The following is a 20,096-nucleotide window of genomic DNA, read 5'->3' on the forward strand; positions in this document are numbered from 1 at the left end:
TATCTTCGACATTTTTAAGGAGACACAAGTCAAGATTATGGGGATAAAAATATTCAAGTTACCCCCTGGACTCTAAAGCATATGCAAATGAAGTCGGAGCGCTCTAACTGCCTACCTGAGAGTTGCCAAGGGGACACAAACCATCATTTGCTGCCAGGCCTTCTCGGTATTGAAGGGAAAAAAATCCCACGTTTAAGAGGCACTGAGTTGATGGAAAGCCTCAAGAAATGTCAACTAGTCAAACGGAAGTCTATCTTTAGACTGCGCTCTCTTCGCTAACGTGGCTAAAAATGCCCGCAGGGTACAAAGATTGATTCCCCTGGCTGTTCTTCTAGCGTCTGCCTACCATGATGTCATAAAGTAGCTACTGTGTCAAGATACATACAATACCAAAGAGGGGCAGTTATGGAAGCAAGCATTTTTCTTTCGTAGCTGAGAATCATCATATGCAGAAACAACAGGTTTTCAAGTAGATCAGAAAAATAAGCTGTACAACCAAAGCTAATTACACAAGGACTTTTTACACCAAGGAGGCTTAAAAACACCAGATTCCCGGAAAACAGACTTGAAGATTTAAATTGCGGGGCACCCGGGGTGGCTCAGTTGGTTGGTTCAGCGGCCAGCTTCGGCTCAGGTCATGATCTCGCGATTCGTGAGTTCGAGCCCCACGTCAGGCTCTGTGCTGACAGCTCAGAGCCTGGAGCCTGCTTTGGATTCTCTGTCTCCCTCCCTCTCTGCCCCTCCCCGGCTTGTGTTTTGTCTCTCTCAAAAATAAACATAAAAAATTTAAACTGCTCAAGATTTCTAAGTTGTTTTGCATTCTAAATCACCCTAACTCAGTTAGAATTAGCAAGACTGATTTTCTTCTAGCAAGCACAGCGCTTTTGTTATTTGTGAAGTTCCTGCTGACTTTTCCATGTTCGGTGTCCCCAGTTCTTCAGGCGACCATGGTTGGAAATGGAAATGACATTTTATCCATTAATGATTTATCCTGCCCGTTTCGTACTGGATGGGTGCTATGGTAGAGACCACAACATCCACCAGGGTGATTCTGAGCACACGGCTGGGTCTGAGGGGACATCTCTACACAACCACACCCCGCCCCCTGCCTGCCCTCAGATCCCTTCAGATTTAAGATTCTGATGGACAGAGTTTCTCAGTACACGAATATGCTTTGTGTCATTCCTTAAAGCCTTTTCTACAAAAAGGCAAAGAAAGAATACAAATGCGTGGCTGCTGGGCAGCTTCTCACTTTTATCCTGGGGAGGAAACAATCTGGTTCTTAGCGCCAGGGAGACCACAGGCCCGGGGACCTCACCACAAGGCTGGGTGGCGAGGTGGGGGGAGCCCGGCACGGGCTTCTGCTGTTTTTACAAGGATGTAGGAGGTGTGCGCACTTGGGAAATGCGTTTTTGTTCTTTTAAACCTACATTCCTCCTTTTGGAATATTTAACACGCTTTCTTCTGAAAACCTAAGCCTGACTCAGCCACAGAGCGGGAACCTGGTTCCAGGCCGAAATCCGGACGGGAGGGAGGCACAGCTTTCCTGGGAAGCTGGTGGGAAAAACGAGCACAAGGATCCCACAGAGAGGTGAACACAAGGTACAGCAAGAGTCGGTCTTTAAAATGCCTCCCGAGTTACAGCCCTGGCCACACCTTCATGCCACCCAGCTCTGCCAGCTCCCCTTGGCCTTGGGCCGCTGTAGCACGTGCTGGTTTTAATCCCAGGAAAAGAGCTTTCTTTGGTGGTAAATGCTCCCTTTCTGAAACAAACACAGACCCACTCGGAACGAGACGGCTCCCCGCTCTCCGACCCGTCACCCCTGTGTCCGCGTCCTCACGTGAAGGAACGCCAGCTTCAGAAGCTAAGGGGGAGGGGTGTCTGAAGAAAGGGCGGAGAAAAGGACTCCTGCAGGAGAGAAAAAATGCCGCGGTACCATAGAGCCCCCTCGTCCTCTCCTCGGATTGCATTACAGAGCTTGACCACCTGTTCCAACCACAGAGCTCGCAGCGCTCTGTGAAGCGTGGGGAGTCTAAGTTCGGTGTTGCTTTTGTTGCTTCAAATACAAAAGAAACAATTACAGAACAGATTAGAACCATTTGGATCATCATGCGAGTGAGTTAGGAGTTGGGACTGATTTCCGCCTTTCAAAGGTCATCTTAACACGGTTCCCTTTTCCCTTTTTCGGTCCCACAGGCTCACGAGCTTTCTGGTTGACTGAGAAGCATCACAACCGTGCTCCCGCGCGAATTCCTACTATCAGCAGTGGCTGTTTTCACCCTTCACGATGAAGGTTTCTCAGGCGACAGTGGCATCGTTCCCACTGTGTGGTCGCGGCAGCGACGTGCGCCCGACGGGTGTGGGGCCGCGCGGTTCAGGGCTGCGGGCTCCCCACCGCGGACACCAGCCCGCCATGCACCCGATCCCGGGACCGGACACGAACCCAAACGGGACGAAAAGTCACAAACACTCAAGTACAAGATCTGGGCTTTTTCTGTTAAAGGTAGTTCGTGAGACTTAAGAAGTATTCTCTCCAGATTATAAAAGGTTAAAACTGTTTAATAGGAACAATCTTGGACAGGCAGAAACAGCTTTGATCTGGAGGATTAGAGCAACAGACAACTGGGAAGGACTCCACAGGGGCAGTCGGATGGGACACTCCGCCCCTCTTCTGGCGACTGCATTAAAAAGCCGGCAGAGGGACATCCTGCCCTCTGTCAGGACACGTGCCGCCTCTGAGAACGGCCAGCTCTCCACACGGGCTATAGGAGAGATGTTATTTACACTGAAAAATAGCTTTCTTCTTCCGTGCAGTGGACATAGCCAGACAGCAGTCGCTAACACCCCTCCCTAGCACAGGTGCAGGACAGCTTTATTGATCTCCGGGTTTGTCCAGTCATTCCGAATGTCATCTAGGTGGTTATCGAAATCCACAAGTGTTTCGTACGACCGGCTGTCCAGGAGCGACGCGGAGATCCTCTGGGCCTCTGGCCAGTCTTCACAGTAATCACTACAAGGCGAAACAGGAGAGATCAGGCCCTCGGCAAAGAACAGGTGGCTTTCCAACAGAGCACACAGAAAACCGGCCACACACACAGCGGGACAAAGGAAGACAGTCACGGATGCCAGCACCCACGAATGTTTTCAACAAAGATGTGCCTAGAGAGCACGGGGCATGGTTGAGAAACGAAGGAGCCCCTTCCGAACGAAATTCTGAAGAAGCCGGAGGGGGACGGCAGATGCTTTCAGAGTGCTTATAAATAACCACAGCAGAGGCCCGAAAGAGGGGGCCCGGGGGCGGGGCGGGGACCCCGGAGTAGCGCCCAGCTTCTCTCGGGAGCCAGGGAGCATGCACGCTTTCTGTGTGAGGTTTGTACACCCCCCTGGAGAATACGCTCTCTCGAAACCAGAGGCCGGGCCGGCTTTCCCGTGGGAGCAGCCCCCAGCACACCGCACGGGGCCGCCCCGAGGACACGGCACTCACTAGTGTGGGTCTCTGCACCGCCACTTGTTTTCATGGTGCTCGTACACGTGGATCGTGGGTACCACGCAGTCCATCGTGAACTTGGTGTTGTCCACCTGCGCACAAGACAAAGGATGCGCTCGTGAACAGAGCTGACGGGGAGCGGCAGCCGGCACCCTGGTGGAAGGCCTCAGGCGCCTCCTCGTGGCTCGAGGCGGCAGCGGAAGCCCCGGCCCGGAGAGAAACCCCCACACGGTGCGCGGACTCCGCAAACCCGACGCGTGCAATCACAACTCGAGTGGCCCGAGACTAACTGTTACGGAGAATAAGTGCTCAGTAAGTACTTCGCAGCTTTCTCACAAAAGCAGAGCTTCTGCCCCCCTGTTAGAAGTCTGTCTGAACTGAGCTTGTGTACCAAGGGTTTGGTGTTTGCTACCGTCTGCCTGACTTCTTCCTTCCCTCTGGGCTGTCGGCTGCTCTGGTTCAACGGCTCTCACGCTTGAGCGCGCATCAGAATCATCTGGAAGCTTACTCAAGCAGCCTGCCGGGCCCTGAGAATCTGCATTTCCGACACGTTCCCAGGTGGTGCTGATGCCGCTGGCCCAGAGCCCCACTCTGAGGACCACTGAGCTGGAACGACCGCCCCTCCTGGAGGCGTGGAGTGGGCCGCGCCCCTGCGGCATTCACACTGCGCCTGCGGGCCTGCAGCCGGGAGGAGGCCGCGAAGGGCGGCACTGGCCTGACGGAGCCTCTGCGGAGAGGAGACCGCTCACACGAGAAAGCTCCGCGTGAGCAAGAGAACGCTCGGCAGCCGGTCCGGCAACAGAAAACGCGACAGCGCCCAAGAGTGACTCACCATGACGAGGGCGGTATCGCCGAAGCCCTCGGCGATTCTGGAGGCCACCTTCTCTGCAACCTGGTTCGGACTGCAAAAGACGCGGCAGTGAGCTGACAGTCGTTCTAGTCGACGCCGTCCAACAGTCTCCCCCGGGGCAGGGCTCACACGCGCACACGGAGGCAGAGGGCGGTACCGGTAACCTGTGCGCGCTCGTCACGCCTGCCAGGACGGCTTCTGGCCGTCGAGGTCAGCCGCAGGGACTTGTGCCGAGGGTAGGGAGTGCCGTCGGGCCACGGGGAGCACGGCGAGAAGCGGGCCGTTGCCTTCCGGCAGAAGGGCCCCCTGGAGCCAGCGGAGAGGAGAGCGCAGCACACGCTCAGAGCTCCCGCCCTCTGACGCCTCCCTGGCCGCCCGCTTCATCACACACCTGCTCACAGAGGGACTCCATCTACCTCTCGGCTGCTGGCGATGGAGTCGGCCGCCTTTTCTTTTTAAGTTTAAACATTTCTAGGCCATTCCAAGTCTTCTCCACGCTCGTCAGCCTCCTATCGCTGGCTCCGGCCCATCCCGACCTCGGTAAGTGACAACTTGCACCCTTGAGTCCACAGAGCAGACTAGAGAGGCTCCCGCATCATCCCTGCACTACCCTCGCCGCCCTGGCTGTTTTCTGATCCCATCTCAGGCAGAGGCCTCCTGGCACCCGGGGGCCCCTCCACGCAGCCCTCCTCCTCAGGGGTCTCCTTTAGTGGCCCCTCCCCTGCTCCAAATTTGAGCCGGTCTTTTCCTCCATGGGAAAAAACACTATTTGCCTGGTTCCCTCTGTCCAACCTGTCTCCTTTCACCCGTGTTTCTTAAATTTCAGCCAATCTCACTCTTTAATAAGCCGGCAGTCTTGTCTCTTCGGGCCACCGGGGTACCCACCCCCTTACCTTCGAGGGTCTGCACCCCGGAGGCCTGCCAAGCACCCTCGTCCTCCCCCCGGCCCTGCGGCCCAGCTGGAACCTCCCGCTCTACTTTCTCTGCCTGCCCACTCCCCCTTGACCCTCACCGGGTGCTGGAGACTCTTCCCTTGCCTCGGCCTCCTCTGCCCTCCTCCCACTCAGCGTGCTCAGGCTGTCACCCTACACCTGGGTTTTTCCAAAACTGCTTCCTAACCGGCCTCGTTTTCCAGGCTCTTATTTCGTGTATCTTCAGATCAAACTTCCTAAAATGAAACTTCCAGTCTGTTTCCCGTGACTCATCAAAGCTTGGGAGACAAGAGCTCACTGTGCTCAGCTCCGTGCGTCCAGCCTTTCTCCCTGTGGACCAGCTACCGTTCCTACACACGGGAGCAGTGCTTTGTGGGTCTTTAACGTCAGTGCAACGGCCTGCATACGGCCTCCCTCGCGTGCTCCTCCCGGCACTCACACTGTTCCCTGTTTGGGATGCCCTTCCAACCTGCTCTCTGCTTACCGAATCCCCTCCCGTCCATGATGCCCAGAAAACTCTTTTCTCGCCACGCTGCCCCGGCGGGGGTCCATCTGGCCTGCCTCTAAACTCTGTTTATTCCTGAAGCGCTTTAACGCCTAACCCTTGGCGCACAGATCTTTCTGTGCATCTCATTTTTGCCCCGCACAACGAAGAGTCTCAGCTTTTTGAACCAAAGACGGAGACATAATATATTTTAACGGCCACAAAAACACATGGATAATTATGGGGTTTACCTAAGGAAACATATGATTATGCTGTGACTGAGCTGGGGAGAAAAAAAAAAAAAAGTCCGATTAATAATGTCTTAGGAAAATGAGTTATTTTATTTAATTACTCCATTTTCACGTCCAAAATTGAGAATCTGCAGTGATGTGATGCCTGTAAGTCTGCAGGATTAGAAAAAATGACGCAAAAACAACAAAGCAGTCTGAAGGAGAACGGGCCCCAGGGGCTGCTGTCCCTCAGGCCACCGCGGAAAGCCTGGCAAGGGACGCACGGCCGCGCCGCATTTACCAGGAGCCGGCAGGTGCCCAGTGACCACGGCTCGAGTGGCGAATGGCAAGGAGGGGGACTGGAGCCACGGAGCAGGCCTGCCTATTCACCCATGAAACGCAGGCCAGACACAATCTGACGTCCCTAACTCACGCCTCAGATGCAGAGAAAGGAAGTCGGTGTTTGCTAAGTGATCTTCTGAGACTCGTGAAGCTTCTGCCATGAAGACACTTCTAAAACCATCGTCCTAACATTTATGATGATCACTCATAGTAGCTAGCGACTTTTATCAGGAAGGGGTCAAGAAACATCCGTTAAAAACAACAACTACCTCTTCAGATGCCCCGAAACTCAAATTTAAAATGCATTCTTTTGAAAAAAGTCAAATTGTAGTTAATGAGTAGAAAAAGTATTTGAAAGAAATGCCACTTTACAGTTTTTGGCATCACGCACTTACTCTCAAATCCTGACCAGCCTCACCCCTGACTGCATTCCTAATGTAGGACTGTCACTTTATGGGAGCAGCGTCACCCCCTTGCTTCTTCCTAGGCCGGGTCACCCCCTTGTTCCCGTCAAGACTCGGCTCAAATAAACCTGCAGGAGCACCCTGGAGGCAGAGACCCCTTTGCCAATCCCCTTCCCCACTCGCAAAGCCAGAAATTTGCTTGAACTGAGATCGCACATTCTCGACCTAAATGCTTTTTTTTGAGCATCTAACCTCAGGCCAGGGCGCTGTGCCTGGTACTGACGTTCCCCACATGTAATCCAAATTAGGAAGCAAAACACCAGTCATTATCAAGTACTATAATAAAACTTGACATGATGCCCTTAAGCTTAATAAAATAGCTACAAACATGTTACACCTCAAAACATTAAAATATGGATTGGTTTTTTAAAAAACTATGTTTCCTGGGGTGCCTTGGTGGCTCAGTCGGTTAAGTGTGCGACTCTTCATCTCAGCTCGGGTCATGATCTCACGGTTCATGGGTTCGAGCTCCACGTCGGGCTCTGTGCTGACAGCTCGGAACCTGGAGCCTGGAGCCTGCTTCGGATTCTGTGGCTCCCTCTCTCGCTGCCCCTCCCCTGCTCATCCTCTGTCTCTCTCTCTCTCTCAAAAATAAATAATAAAACATTAAAAATACAACTATGTCTCCTATGTTGTACTTCTCATCTCTGTGGCTTATTTATTTAAATTTTATTTATTTATTTTGAGAGTGAGAGAGGGAGAAAGAGAATCCCAAGCAGGCTCTGTGCTGTCAGGGCAGAGCCTGATGTGGGGCTTGAACTCAAGAACCGTGAGATCACACCCTGAGCCAAAATCAAGAGTCAGATGCTTAACCGACTGAGCCACCCAGGTGCCCCCTGTGACTCATTTATTTTGTAATTTAAAGTCTGTACCTCTTAATCCCCTTCATCTATTTCACCTATCCCCCCCGCCCACCTACCCTCTGGTGACCACCAGCTTATCCCCTGTATTTAATAGTTATTCGTTATTTATATTTATTACTATTATTAACAATTTTTTAAAAACATTTATTCATTTTTGAGAGTAAGAGAGACAGAGCATGAGCAGGAGAGGGGCAGAGAGAGTGAGACACAGAATACGAAGCAGGCTCTGAGCAGTCAGCACGGAGTCTTACGTGGGGCTTGAAGTCACAGACTGCGAGAACATGACCTGAGCCGAAGTCAGACCCTTAACCAACTGAGCCACCCAGGCACCCCTATTATTTTTAAAAAGATTTTCTTTTTAAGTAATTTCTACACCTAACATGAGGCCCAAACTCACAACCCCGAGATCAAGAATCGCATGCTCCACTGACAAGACAGCCAGGTGCCCCAAGAGTTTAAGATTCCACATGTAAGTGAAATCATATATTTGTCTTTCTCTGACTTATTTCACTTAGCATAATACCCTTGAGGTCCATCCATGTTGTCAAAAATGGCAAGATCTCATTTTCTATGGCTGAGTACTATTCTATGTGTGTATATACCACACCTTCCATATCTGTTCATCTACTGATGGGCACTGAGGTTACTTCCACGGTCTTGGCTACTGTAAATAGTGCTGCGGCCAGCGGTGCATGTATCTTTTCTAATTAGTGTTTTCATTTTCCTTAAATACCCAGTAGTGGAATTACTGGATCATATGGTGGTTCTATTTTTAACTTTGGGGACCCTCCACACTGCTTCCACAGAGGCTGCACCAATTTGCATTCTCCACCAACAGGTCCTCTTTTCTCCACATCATCACCAACACTTGGTATTTCTTATGTTGTTGATTTTAGCCATTCTGACAGCTGTGAGGGGACATCTCATTGTGGTTTCGATTGCTATTTCCCTAATGATGAGCGATGCCAAGCGTCCTCTCTGTTGGGACTGTTGTGCCTTCTGTATGTCTTCTTTGGAAAAATGTCTATTCAGGTCCTCTGCTCATTATTTATTATTTTTTTTTGGGGGGGGAGTGTTGAGTTGTAGAAGTTCTTTCTGCATCTTGGATATTAACCCCTTATGGGTTATGTCATTTGCACACATCTTCTCTCGCTCACTCGCCTGCCTTTTTTTGTTGGTGGTTTCCTCGGCTGTGCAAAAGCTTTTTCTTTTGGTATAGTCCTAATAGTACATTTGAATGATCCTTTTTTGGAAAAAGCAATCATAGGACTAGTGATAGTAACAGCCCAAAGCTGGCACTTCCAACCAAGCACAAAGCTAAACATGATATACGTTGCTTCACTTTGTCCTCAAGACCGGCTTCTGAGGCGTGAGCTGTTACCACCATTTTACAGACAGGACCACTGCAGCCCAAAGAGGCGAATCGGTAAGTCATCTATGCTTCGAATCCAAGTGTACCTGACTGTAAGGCCCAGGCTGTGAGACAGTCAATCAGCTGGTATTTCTAAAAGAAGGACACATCTGACGTTAGGCCTGGCTGAGAGACAAGTGAAGGTTTTCCCGGCAAATGGTTTTGGACACGGACGTTAGCGTAACGGTAGCTCCTGAGCTTCCAAGCTGTGTGTGGCGTCTGTGCAGTGACCGTGTCTGCATGGACTTTGTCCACCGGAGTGTCGTGAGGGTTGGAAAGGACGACACGCAGTCAGTCCCGGCACACACACCGGGAGGATAAGCGCCCCCCCCCCCCCCCAAATCTCGCAGAGACTCATCCGAAGGGACTAAAGGGTAACGGGCCCTCTTGTCCCCCAGCTCTCTTTAATCCCCCTACAGATCTGACAAGGGCCTCTCAGCAGGCACGTAAACAGACATAGATGAGGGAATGCAAAACCTCCTGAGCAGAGCAGGTGAAGGAAATGGGAACGTCTAGATTACGAGTCGCATGAAAATGGTGTCTGGGTAGGAGAGGGCTGGGCTGGGCTGGGCTGGGCTGGGCTGAGGTCCAAATAGAGGCAGGAAGACGGAGGCGCCGTGAGCCACAGAGGCGCGCAGATGAGAGCCGTACACACACACGTGGGGCAACGACGCTAGGCTGGGGTTTGGGAGTGTGCTGGGGGGGGAAGGAAAGGGAGGCTTCTACACTTAACACACTGGTGCCATTACCTCCTGCCTGGTCTCCTCGCCTTTCTGTGAGAGCACCTGTGGGAGGGAATTGCTCGGTTCAGGAAACCTCCTTCCGAGGACAGCTCCCCACTGCTTACAAAGTGCAGGTCCAGAGGCCTTAGAGCCCGACCTCTCTAGGGCTGCTTCCCAGCATTTCCGTCCGTGTGCCCACTTCTGCCCGGTGTCTACCTCACGCGTCCCCTCTCTGGACGCTCTTCCCTCCTCTCTCTACACGTGAACCTGACAAGCCCACTCCCGGGTGCCCCGTTCAGACGACACCGCTCCCCGAGAGCTTTCCCGGTCATCCCCACAGAGCAGCTCCTCATTGCTCTCGCTGCGAGAGCCTCTGCACCACCCTCAGGGCGTGCGTGTGGCCCTGGGCCGGTCCTTCTGGGCCCGGTCTTTCACGTAACAAAGACGGAGACCACAAGGGCCCCGTGAACAGGTCTGGATCAGAGACGCAGCCGTGGTGTCATCAATGCGCGGGGGGCCGATGGGATCACACGCAGAAGGGGCCCGTGGAGGAGTGGTGGTTCCCGGGACCACAGAGGCCCTGCATGTTGCCATCCAAGCAGGGGCTCTCGCCAGGGTTGTCTGGAGCCCAGCACTTGGCTGGTCACCCTGCCTCCCTGCGAGTCCTGCCCGCACCCAGTCCCTGAAGCACGTCTGTGCCTCATCGATGACAGCAACGCCTGGTCACCGGCTCACTGCGTTATTTCCTGAAGTGCTCCTGAGTCCATTCCCTCACTTACGCTGAGCAGGTGGGTGCACTCCAGGCATCCCAGGAACTCTGGGACCGTCCACTGCAGCCCCCAACTGCTTGGACGCCGGAGTCAGTGGCTCCGTCTGACGACGTGAGCCGAGCGAGAGGGCCGTGCCGGGCACCTCCCATCTGTGCCCGATTTCCGGCTGGAGGAAATCACAGGGAGATCAGAGCACCGACTCCTCTGGGGCTTGCCCTGCTGGCCGTGTCCCTAGAGGGACTGCTTCTCTTGCGGTGCACGTCCTTACCGCCCTCTTCCCCTCGGTCCCTCTAGGCGCAGGGCTGGTGGTGCCGCCTTCTGTCGGAGCCCTCCCCTCTGGTGAGTTCCCTTACACGCTGCCCAGACCTTCGGAAACGACCCTCAGACCGGCCCTCCTCAAGTTATCCGAACATCCAGTGTGCCGTCCCTGTCTCTGTGGAGGAGGAGACTAACGCAGAAAACGAGCCACGTCCTCGCCTTTGCTCACTAGTGAGAACCAGGGGCCCACGAGAAGGAAGCTGCAAACACTACGTCCTCATCACGGTACAGACCCTAAGAGCACCAAACCCAAAAGTGGTTTTATTTGTCCCCAAAGACGGCAGCAGTCTTTCCTAATGCTCGGCCCTACACCATTCCTAGCTGGGATCGGAATCAGAGGCCCCTGACTGTCGCTTTCATTGTGTGAATTCCCTTCAAGCAAAACACAGATTATACAAATCTCAATTCCAAATTAATGCAAGTGTCACAATTTCTGTTTGGAAATTAACCACACCGCAGCTCCTCTCAGACGCTATAAACGAGCACGGAAGGCGAGGAGGGGTTTGTTCTCACAGGGCCTACCGACGGTCAAGAGGCGCATCAGACACTGTGTGTCACATGATCGTTCTTTCACACCAGAGGGTTGTGGCTTGGACATACCTGGCATCCTTGACTCGTTCGTTAGCTTGGTAATAACCGGCGATCACATAGCTATTATCTTTGCACCATGAATCAATCTGAAAGAGACAAACATTGGGAATAACAGATGAATGATTTTCTCTTAAATGTCACCTCTTAATAAACACAGGAGACCTTGCCCCCCGCCCTCCCCGCCCGGACAAGACACAGTATAATCCCTGAATCCTCGTCCCCAGGAGAAAGCTACGAGAAAATGGGTGCTCCCACGAGAAAGGCCACACTAGCTTGCTGTCCATGGTCCACGGGAGGCCACATCACTCTCACTGAGGGGCCCCAATGCCCACACATGTTGCACAGGGGCAGCACTGCAGGGAGGTGAAGGAGGGGACCATGTTTACCCACCTCCTCATCAGATATAAAGAATGGACGCATTCTGGGGCTTGAGCAAGCCTTCAGATGCCGGAAATCGATCTCTCACAGAGAAGCAAGCTAAACCCGTACATTTACACAGCCGGGGGCAGAGCCACGATGGAAATCTCGGTCTGTTGAAACCAAGTTTTTTTATATTCTATTTAAATTTCTGTATTCCTAGCAACAAACCATGAAAACACTTTATGCTGGGATGTGGGGTAAACAGGCCACGGGCGTCTGTGGGCGGAGGCAGGTGGGGGTGTGTGTGCACGTGCACCCAATTCCCGGGGGCATATGCTTTGAAACGGGAGCACGGTGGCCGACTTGCCAGGTTTTTGTCCATTTTATAATATGCCACTCTTCTCTCATCAGACTTAGCTCCTGGCAGGTCTAATGCCATTATGAAAAACAACAAAAGGTCCTCCTGTTTTGCCATAATGCAATTTTAAAAAATATTTTTTTAATGTTTATTTTTGAGAGAGAGAGAGAGAGAGAGAGAGAGGGAGAGAGGGAGAGAGACACAGAGCGTGAGTCGGGGACAGGCAGAGAAAGAGGGAGACACAGAATCCCAAGCAGGCTCCAGGCTCCGAGCTGTCAGTAGAGAGCCCGACGTGGGGCTCGAACCCATGAACTGCGAGATCACAACCTGAGCTGAAGTCAGACGCTCAACTGACTGAGCCACCCAAGTGCCCCTGCCATAATGTTTTTTTTTTTTTTTTTTTTTAACGTTTATTTATTTTTGAGACAGAGAGAGACAGAGCATGAACGGGGGAGGGGCAGAGAGAGAGGGAGACACAGAATCTGAAACAGGCTCCGGGCTCTGAGCTGTCGGCACAGAGCCCGACGTGGGGCTCGAACTCACGGACCGCGAGATCATGACCTGAGCCGAAGTCGGCCGCTTAACCGACTGAGCCACCCAGGCGCCCCCCATAATGGAATTTTAATAACGTACTGCAGTAAATTCTATTCTCAATCAGAAGAGGAAAAAAAATTGATTCTCAGTTTTTTCATAAAAAAAAAAAAAGATAAAAAAATAGTTTTCTTTCCAAAAAAAAAAAAAAAAAAAAAAAAACAACCAAAAAACAAAAACAGCTGTACTGCTCTTTTTCCTGAATTCTGGTTTGGGGCTCAGGCAGCGTCCTCTGTGACTAAAAGCAGATATTACCAGATGGTCCCAGTCCAAGGTTCCCTGCTCGCACAAGGATTAGAATAATAATTCTGGCCTCCTAAGAGCTCATGAATTACCATATTGGGTCAAAACCAAGGTTCAATGAACAAATTAGATGTTTTGGTCATCCACCCAAAAGATTAGGGCTATGTCTCCAAAATATTTATAATGGCTCTTTCGCTGTAACTTTGCTGCAAAGTACTCCACAATCACTTGTATTTTGTTTCTATCACTTCTTAAAGGCACGGGTTCCAGAAACTTTCTGTTGGTACCTACAGCAGCAACTTCTTTCATTTTTTTCTAAAACTATTTTTTTGTAGCACCAAACGACATAGCCCAGCTGTAAACTTTGGCATCTGGCCCCATTCCCTGAACTCAAACCAACACGGTTAGCCCCTTCAGCATAGCCCGCCCTCTCAGCTTTTACTTCTATTCAAAGACCAGCCTCTTGAGTGCGTCCTCGCTAGCCACTTGAGAGGCCCTCTCCTGGCTCTCTGGTGAGGCTTGTCCTTCTAGCCAGTCAGAACTGGAGACAAATCTAAAATGGGTCGGCAGCGTTGATTCCTTCTGGAAACTCTAGGGAAGAATGTCCTCCTTGCCTTTTCCAGCATCTAGAGGTCACCCGCATTCCTTGACTGGGGGCTGCACCACCCTGACCTCTGCTTCTGTCATCACCTCTCCTTTCCCTGTACTGCCCCACCTGTCTCCTCCTTAAAAGAACCCTGTGTTTACACCGGGCTCTTCAGATCACCCAGGTTCGCCTCCCCACCTCAAGATCCTTAATTTCATCTGCAAAGTCCCCTTTGCCAAGTAAGGTCACATACTCATGGGTTCCAAGTATTAGGGTGTGGACACGCCAGGGGATCATTTTTGGCTGACCACAGCTACGTTTAGTACAAGGACCACTACCTGCTGCCTGTTGCTGTTCTGACCACCCCGTGAGCTGTCTCAGCTGCTCCTGATCCGATCCTGGGCTGGAGGCAACAGTTCAGGACATGTCCCCCAGGAGACACAGGTGGGATCACCTGTATCTGTGCTCAGGGAGCATGGAAAGTAACTGACGTGAAGGTGATTCTTGTGACAAACACGGTGGCCGAATCAATTTCAGCAGAAAAACAGCGTCATGACCTCGAGCTTCTAAAACTCTCTGAAAAGGCTGCCCTAAAAGTGAGCCCGTTCATAAAGGCTCTGGCTTGGTTTTAAAACTTTTGAACGATTCAAACAAGGACAACTAAGCTTGCTGTGAGGATGCCTGTGATGGACATGCACACCCACGTCCACGGCCCACAGACAGACAGACAGTTGAAAATACAGAAGGGTGGATGTGGAAAAAAAGGTTTTTTTTTTAAATGTTTATTTGCTTATTTTGAGAGAGTGAGCGAGTGAGCACGCAAGCAGAGGAGGGCACAGAGAGAATCCCAAGCAGACTCCGTGCTAACGGCAGAGAGCTGGATGCGGGGCCCGAACTCACGGACCGTGAGATCGTGACCTGAGCCAAAATCGAGAGAGACGCTTAACTGACTGAGCCCCCCAGGCGCCCCAGAGTGAACAAGTTTTAATAAGATGGAAGAGTTTTCTTTGATGGTTTCAAAAATGGAACCAGACCTCATCAGGTGAGTGACCCGGAGGGCAGTAAAAGCCGGTGAGTAGAAGACGAGCAGTGTGAACAGGGGAGGCAAGGAGGGGGCGGGCAGGTGGTGAGGGGCTTCCGAATCCTCAGAAAGCCCAAATGGCTTGTTAAGAAAAGCCTTAGTGGATTTAAGAGGCAGCTCGCCCCGAAGTGGGGCAGGACAAGGCAGAAGAACTGAGCGGCTGGCGTCTGATCTCCGTTCTCTGTGAGTCCACTTCCACGGTCCCTGCTGTCCCGCCACGCATCCCGTGAACAATCCACACGAAGACCACAGCTCAGGACGACAGGCTCCGCACACAGGGTCTGAATTCCATATTTACTCTTGTGGTTTCTTTTACCCGTCAGAGGCAAAAGGAGGACACCTTTACCGTGGCATGAGCCTGCCACACCCTCTGCCAAGTGCCTTTTCTGGCTTGTTCCGTGTCAGACACATAGGAGAACGACTAAAGGCACCAGGCCCCACTCGTTCATTGCCAGCTCAGCTGTGCACAAAGAATTACCAGCTTCTCTCTGCAAACTTGCTAACACGCGTGTGTGACATTATCATTTTCATAGCAGTATTACCTCCCTCGTGCGACCGTGCCGTTGCCATCGCCATAAAGCAGGTAAGGCAGGAGGAGAGCCACCCTGAGGAGGGCATCACTCCCACACGTGCCACCCACAAGCTGGGGGTGTCTGGGAGCCTTGCCGTCTGCGGCAACAAGCAGGTCTTGGGAGCCTAAGGGGAGGGCTAGACGCATCGAGAAGAAAAGTTGGGTGCTGATTCTCCGCGGGATGGAAAGCAGCTGGCTCCGTGAAAGAGCTTTGGCGGTACATGGGATGGGGCGAGGGTGAAGTTCAGAGGGAAGAAACGAAGAGAGGGCCTGGAGCAAACCATCTCCGTCTCCCAGGCTAGCTGTGAATGTTCTGGAGGTAACCAGGCAGAGTAGGCAGGGGGCTTAGGAAAGAGCCGGAGGACAGCGGCCCATGCCAATGAGCACAGAGAAGGCACACATGGAGGCAGCAGAAAGAATTCCGGACAAGAATCAAGGTGGTTAGACCAACCGGCCATTGAGAAAGTCATCTCAGCGGAATGTAATCAAAAGTTGCTCCGCAGAACCAGGAAATCAACTGAGGGCAAAAGGACAAAAAGGGATTAGAGAAACAGCAGGTCCACACTGATTTTCCTGCTAACATTTTATGGGTTTTCGCTATTAGAAATAATTCCGTCACTACCTACGTCAAAGGGTTATAAGGATAAATAACAGGCATAAGTGCTTTAAAAAAAAAAAAAATGAAAAGCACCCAGAAATGGAAGGATTTTTTTTTTAAATGGAAAATTATAATGAAAAGCTTTTCAAAGGAATCTGATGTTGCCCTTTGATGGACTGCTTATCAAGTCAGCCTTTCCCAGTTACTAAAAATAATTACAATATGAAACTCCCTGAATAGAAAAAAGCCATGAGAATGAGGCCTCGTTTATACAGTTTCATGGATTTAGAAGCTTTATTAAAACCGCATCTTCCATAGCTGAAATACTGATAAACTGTGGCTCCGTATGCTGAGACCTTTCATCGCCTTCAGGTTATAAAGTTGCTAAGTCAAAAGCTGAATGGCATAAACTGAAATACGTTAATTGTGATAAAATTTTTTTGGATAGACTCAAATCGCAAATTTTCCCTTGTAACTTTGCTCTGAGAGTTACTTAATTTGTACTCAATCGGCATCTTTTTCACACCTGTCTAAGGCTGGGGCTGTGATTCAGGGTAGGTCAGTATAAGAGAGGCCAACGTAACCCACCACCGCTGGGCAAGGGCGGAGCCCCAGCTTGTTCTTACTGCTTACAGAACTTGAGGCCCAGAATCTAGCGCAGACGTTAACTCTGCGGGACGGAGACTCAAACACCGAAGGCATGTTTGGGGAAGTGCTCTAAGTGGAGAGTGAGGGCAGAACGGAAAAGGGCGGCGGGTAAGATCAAACAGGGCCCCGGGCAGTACCCCCTTCCCTCTCTTTAGACAGCGTGAGTGGGGGAGGGGCGGGGGAGAGGGACAGGGTGCCCCTTTCCCTCTTAACAAGCTGGTGGCACTGGGCCATTGTAAGAGTCCGGGTCTCCTCTGGGCATCTTCCCTCCCCAGCTAAGTGGTTTGGGAGGCAGCTCTGCTCCTTGGGGAAAATTTGTGTAAAGGTAACTCTAATGCAGTTGTTTATAGTTAGTAGTATATTTAATTCTCTCAAGTATCGTGTTTCTATCTTATGGAAGTACTATAATCCTTTAACTCTACAAAGCTTAATTAAGAATAAGAATTAGAAAAATTCTTTGACAATTCCAAGTGAGGTTCAAGTTGTCTTTAAGACGCTTAGATGTTTCATACGATTTTTTTTTTTTTTTTTGAGAGAGCGACAGAGTGTGAGCAGGGGAGGGGCAGAGAGAAAGGGAGACAGAATCCGAAGCAGGCTCCAGGCTCTGAGCTGTCAGCACAGAGCCCGACGCGGGGCTTGAACTCGTGAACCATGAAATCATGATCTGAGCTGAAGTCAGACACTTAACTGACTGAGCCACCAGGCGCCCCTAAATATTTATTTTTGAGAGAGAGGGAGAGACAACATGAATGGGGAAAGGCCAGAGGGAGAGGGAGACACAGAACCCGAAGCAGGCTCCAGGCTCCCAGCTGTCAGCACAGAGCCCGATGCGGGGCTCGAACTCATGAACGGTGGGCTCATGACCTGAGCTGAAGTTGGATGCTTAACTGAGGCTGTCTGACAGGATTTTAAATGGATTTACAGAACATGCGTCTCCTTCAGACCCCTCTGGCTACTCCCCTGCCGATTCCCCTTCCATCCACCCTGTAAAGGCACCATCCATAGCTCTCCCCTCATTCCACACGCTGCCCCTCCCAACACGACCTGCTCTCATAGCCTCAACAGTCATTGCAAAGCTACCGGTTCCCAACCTGCATCGCCAGCCCGTCCGTCTTCCAAGCTCCAGACCCATTTTGCAACATTCAATGCTGGGTCTTCATTTCCCCTCTACAAACGGCACCACTGTCGTCCAAGGCAGAAGTCAGAAATCGAGGCGCCACCCTTGCTTCCTTCTCCCTATGTCCACACTACGATCAGTCACCAGTCTCAGAGTCCCGTGGAGTCTTCCTCCTGATTCTGTCTGACCTGCCACCTCTCTGCCTCTGGTCCTGTATGCACTTCTCCCAACACTCTCCTTGCTGCAGGCTGGAGCCATCCCTCCAGCACACGAATGCGCCCGTGGAACTGTCTCCAGTGGCGGCCCTCTGTCCTCATGATGGTGCCCGCACTCCCGTGTGACCTACGGGTTGCTCTGAAATCTGCCCTCGATCCCCTAACACTCTACGCTCTAGGTCCCCCTCTCTGCCATTTTCTCGTCCCCCGTCTGCCTTGAATGTTCTCTCCGCCCCGCCCCCGCTCCCCCCATTACTACTTGGGTGGCCCGCCTAGCCCTTCCTGGCAAGTGCATTTCCCCAGGCAGCCTGCCTTCCCTGACTCGGCAAGCCTGGGCCAGCCCTGGACCTCACCGCTTTCTGCCCCAGCCCACATACGGCACTTATCCTTAGAGACTGTACTTCTGCTTGGAGCACGATCAACGGCCAAGCAGGTGCTGTGATCCACAGCCCTTTCTTTCCGCCCCCCAGCACAGGCCTGGCGCCCGACTGGAAAACTGAATAATCCTGCATCAGTGCTCCTGGTAAACCTAGTTCCCTGCAAGTGACTGTATTTCGCATGTCCAAGCACCTGCAATTCCCTTGAGATCAGAGTAATTAAGGCGGCTGGATTGAAACACTTGCATCAACTGCCCCCCCCCCCCGGGCCAATTTGGTACTGACAGCACATCCCCTCAAGAGCAGCTAGGATGCGTTTTATAAATACCTACTTTCATTTATCTCCTGCCCTGAGAAGATGTGGAGAAATGCACACAATGGTCCAGTTTAACAGGCCCTCAAAGACGCGCCCCGTAGGCCTTGGGGGGCCATTTGCCCAAGGGGACTTCCCGCCTCCCAAGAACCCATTCAGGAAAATTATGAAACGGGCTCATTTTACTTGGGGTGAAGTATAGACAAAGCATTTCTAGCCACACCTTCTCGAACTCAACTACCTTCTGTGTGAACCAACTTTCTTAAGGATCGTAGTTTATATTTGTACTTAAGTGGAAAGTAAACAGTATCTCAACTCAGGAGGCGGCTCCGAGGTTTTAACAAGTCCGTGGACCTTCCAGGCGGTCTTTTCCCTGCGCTGATCCCCAGACCCTAAGAACTACTGCCCGGAGTTCCATTACAGTTGGTCCCTGAGCTAAACCTCTCCCCCACCGCACGTGCATACAGCAGGCGCTCAGCACACCCAAGTGCGATGGCTGAGAGGCAGGTCTGCTACGGCTTTTTAAGTTCAGTCTCCAGCTTTTGAAACCATGGGTGCGTTCCCTGGGGCGCCCGGCAGGCTCGGTCCGTGGGGCGTGCGACTCCTGATCTCGGGGCCGTGAGTTCGAACGCCGCGCTGCGGGTAGAGACGACTTCGACGAAGAAAAACCACGGGCGGGGACAGGCAGGCTCTCCTTACGCGGCGGTCGCGCACGTTCAAAGGGAGGAGTGCCTGTCAGGTCAGAACTACCTCTCCGAACGCGTCTGGACTCTCGAGCCGCGGGGCACTGCCCGCCAAGGAACCAGGGCGTCTACACCCACGCCAGGTACCGAACGGGCTCTGGGAGGCGGCGCGGGAAGCACGCTGCAGCGTCGAACTCCCAGCTCATCACAACTGCCCGCGCCTCCCGGTCCCCAAAGCATCCGCGCGGTCGAGTCCCGACCCAGTTAGCGACAGCTCGTTCCTGCAAAGGCTACCGGTTTGAGGAACGGACCTAAAGCGCCTCTGGGGGCACGGCGACCGCACAGGCGGCCGCTCCGGCTGCGGCCCCGTGGCGCCGGGCCGAGCCCGCGGGGGCACCCCGCTCTCCGCCACCGCGGCCGCCTCCGGGCTCCCGCCGGACACCCGCGCTTCCAGCCGGGGCCGCGCCCGCACGCTCCGAGGGGAGGCCGCCCTTCCCGCGCTTACCAGGGTGAGGGCCACCTCCAGCATCGGGGCGAGGGCCAGGGTGCCGTGGAAGAGGGGGATACAGTCCACGAAGAGGGTGTGGGGGGCCCCGGGGCCGCCCAGGGGGAGGTGCTCCTTGCGGGGCTTCTGCTTCTCGGCCACCAGCAGTCCGTTGACGGCGCAGTGCGGGTACTTGGCGCCGTGCAGCACCATCTTGCAGTAAGCCTGGGTGGTCAGCTTCACCCCGGGCATACTGCGCCCGGCAGGGCCCCGGAGGCCCCGGCGCCGGCTCAGGCCTGGATCCCCCGCCCGGCCGCCCGGCAACTCAGCGGAGAAGCGGGGTGAGGCGGCGGCGGCCTGGCGCGGCCCCGCGGCTGGCGGAGGCCCGCGGCGGGCTGGGCTCCCC

The 20,096-nt window shown here is 52.8% G+C and overlaps 1 protein-coding gene across 2 annotated transcripts; it reads right to left on the minus strand.

Annotated features, from left to right (window-relative positions):
- Positions 1-2,539: 2,539 nt before the first annotated feature.
- EMC8 (ER membrane protein complex subunit 8) lies at positions 2,540-20,079 on the minus strand. Of its 2 annotated transcripts, XM_049622563.1 has the most exons (6): positions 19,712-20,079; positions 11,475-11,551; positions 9,814-9,849; positions 4,321-4,390; positions 3,486-3,580; positions 2,540-3,011 (listed from the first exon to the last, which is right to left on the minus strand). In XM_049622563.1, the coding sequence occupies exons 1-6, from the start codon at positions 19,940-19,942 to the stop codon at positions 2,852-2,854; spliced, it is 669 nt and encodes a 222-aa protein (XP_049478520.1). In that variant the 5' UTR covers positions 19,943-20,079; the 3' UTR covers positions 2,540-2,851. The 2 variants fall into 2 exon arrangements, with proteins under 2 accessions (XP_049478520.1, XP_049478521.1); XM_049622564.1 differs by lacking the exon at positions 9,814-9,849 and having other exon boundaries at positions 19,712-20,074.
- Between the last annotated feature and the right edge of the window lie 17 nt (positions 20,080-20,096).

The sequence above is a fragment of the Panthera uncia genome, assembly GCF_023721935.1.
Source record: "Panthera uncia isolate 11264 chromosome E2 unlocalized genomic scaffold, Puncia_PCG_1.0 HiC_scaffold_20, whole genome shotgun sequence".
NCBI lineage: Eukaryota > Metazoa > Chordata > Mammalia > Carnivora > Felidae > Panthera > Panthera uncia.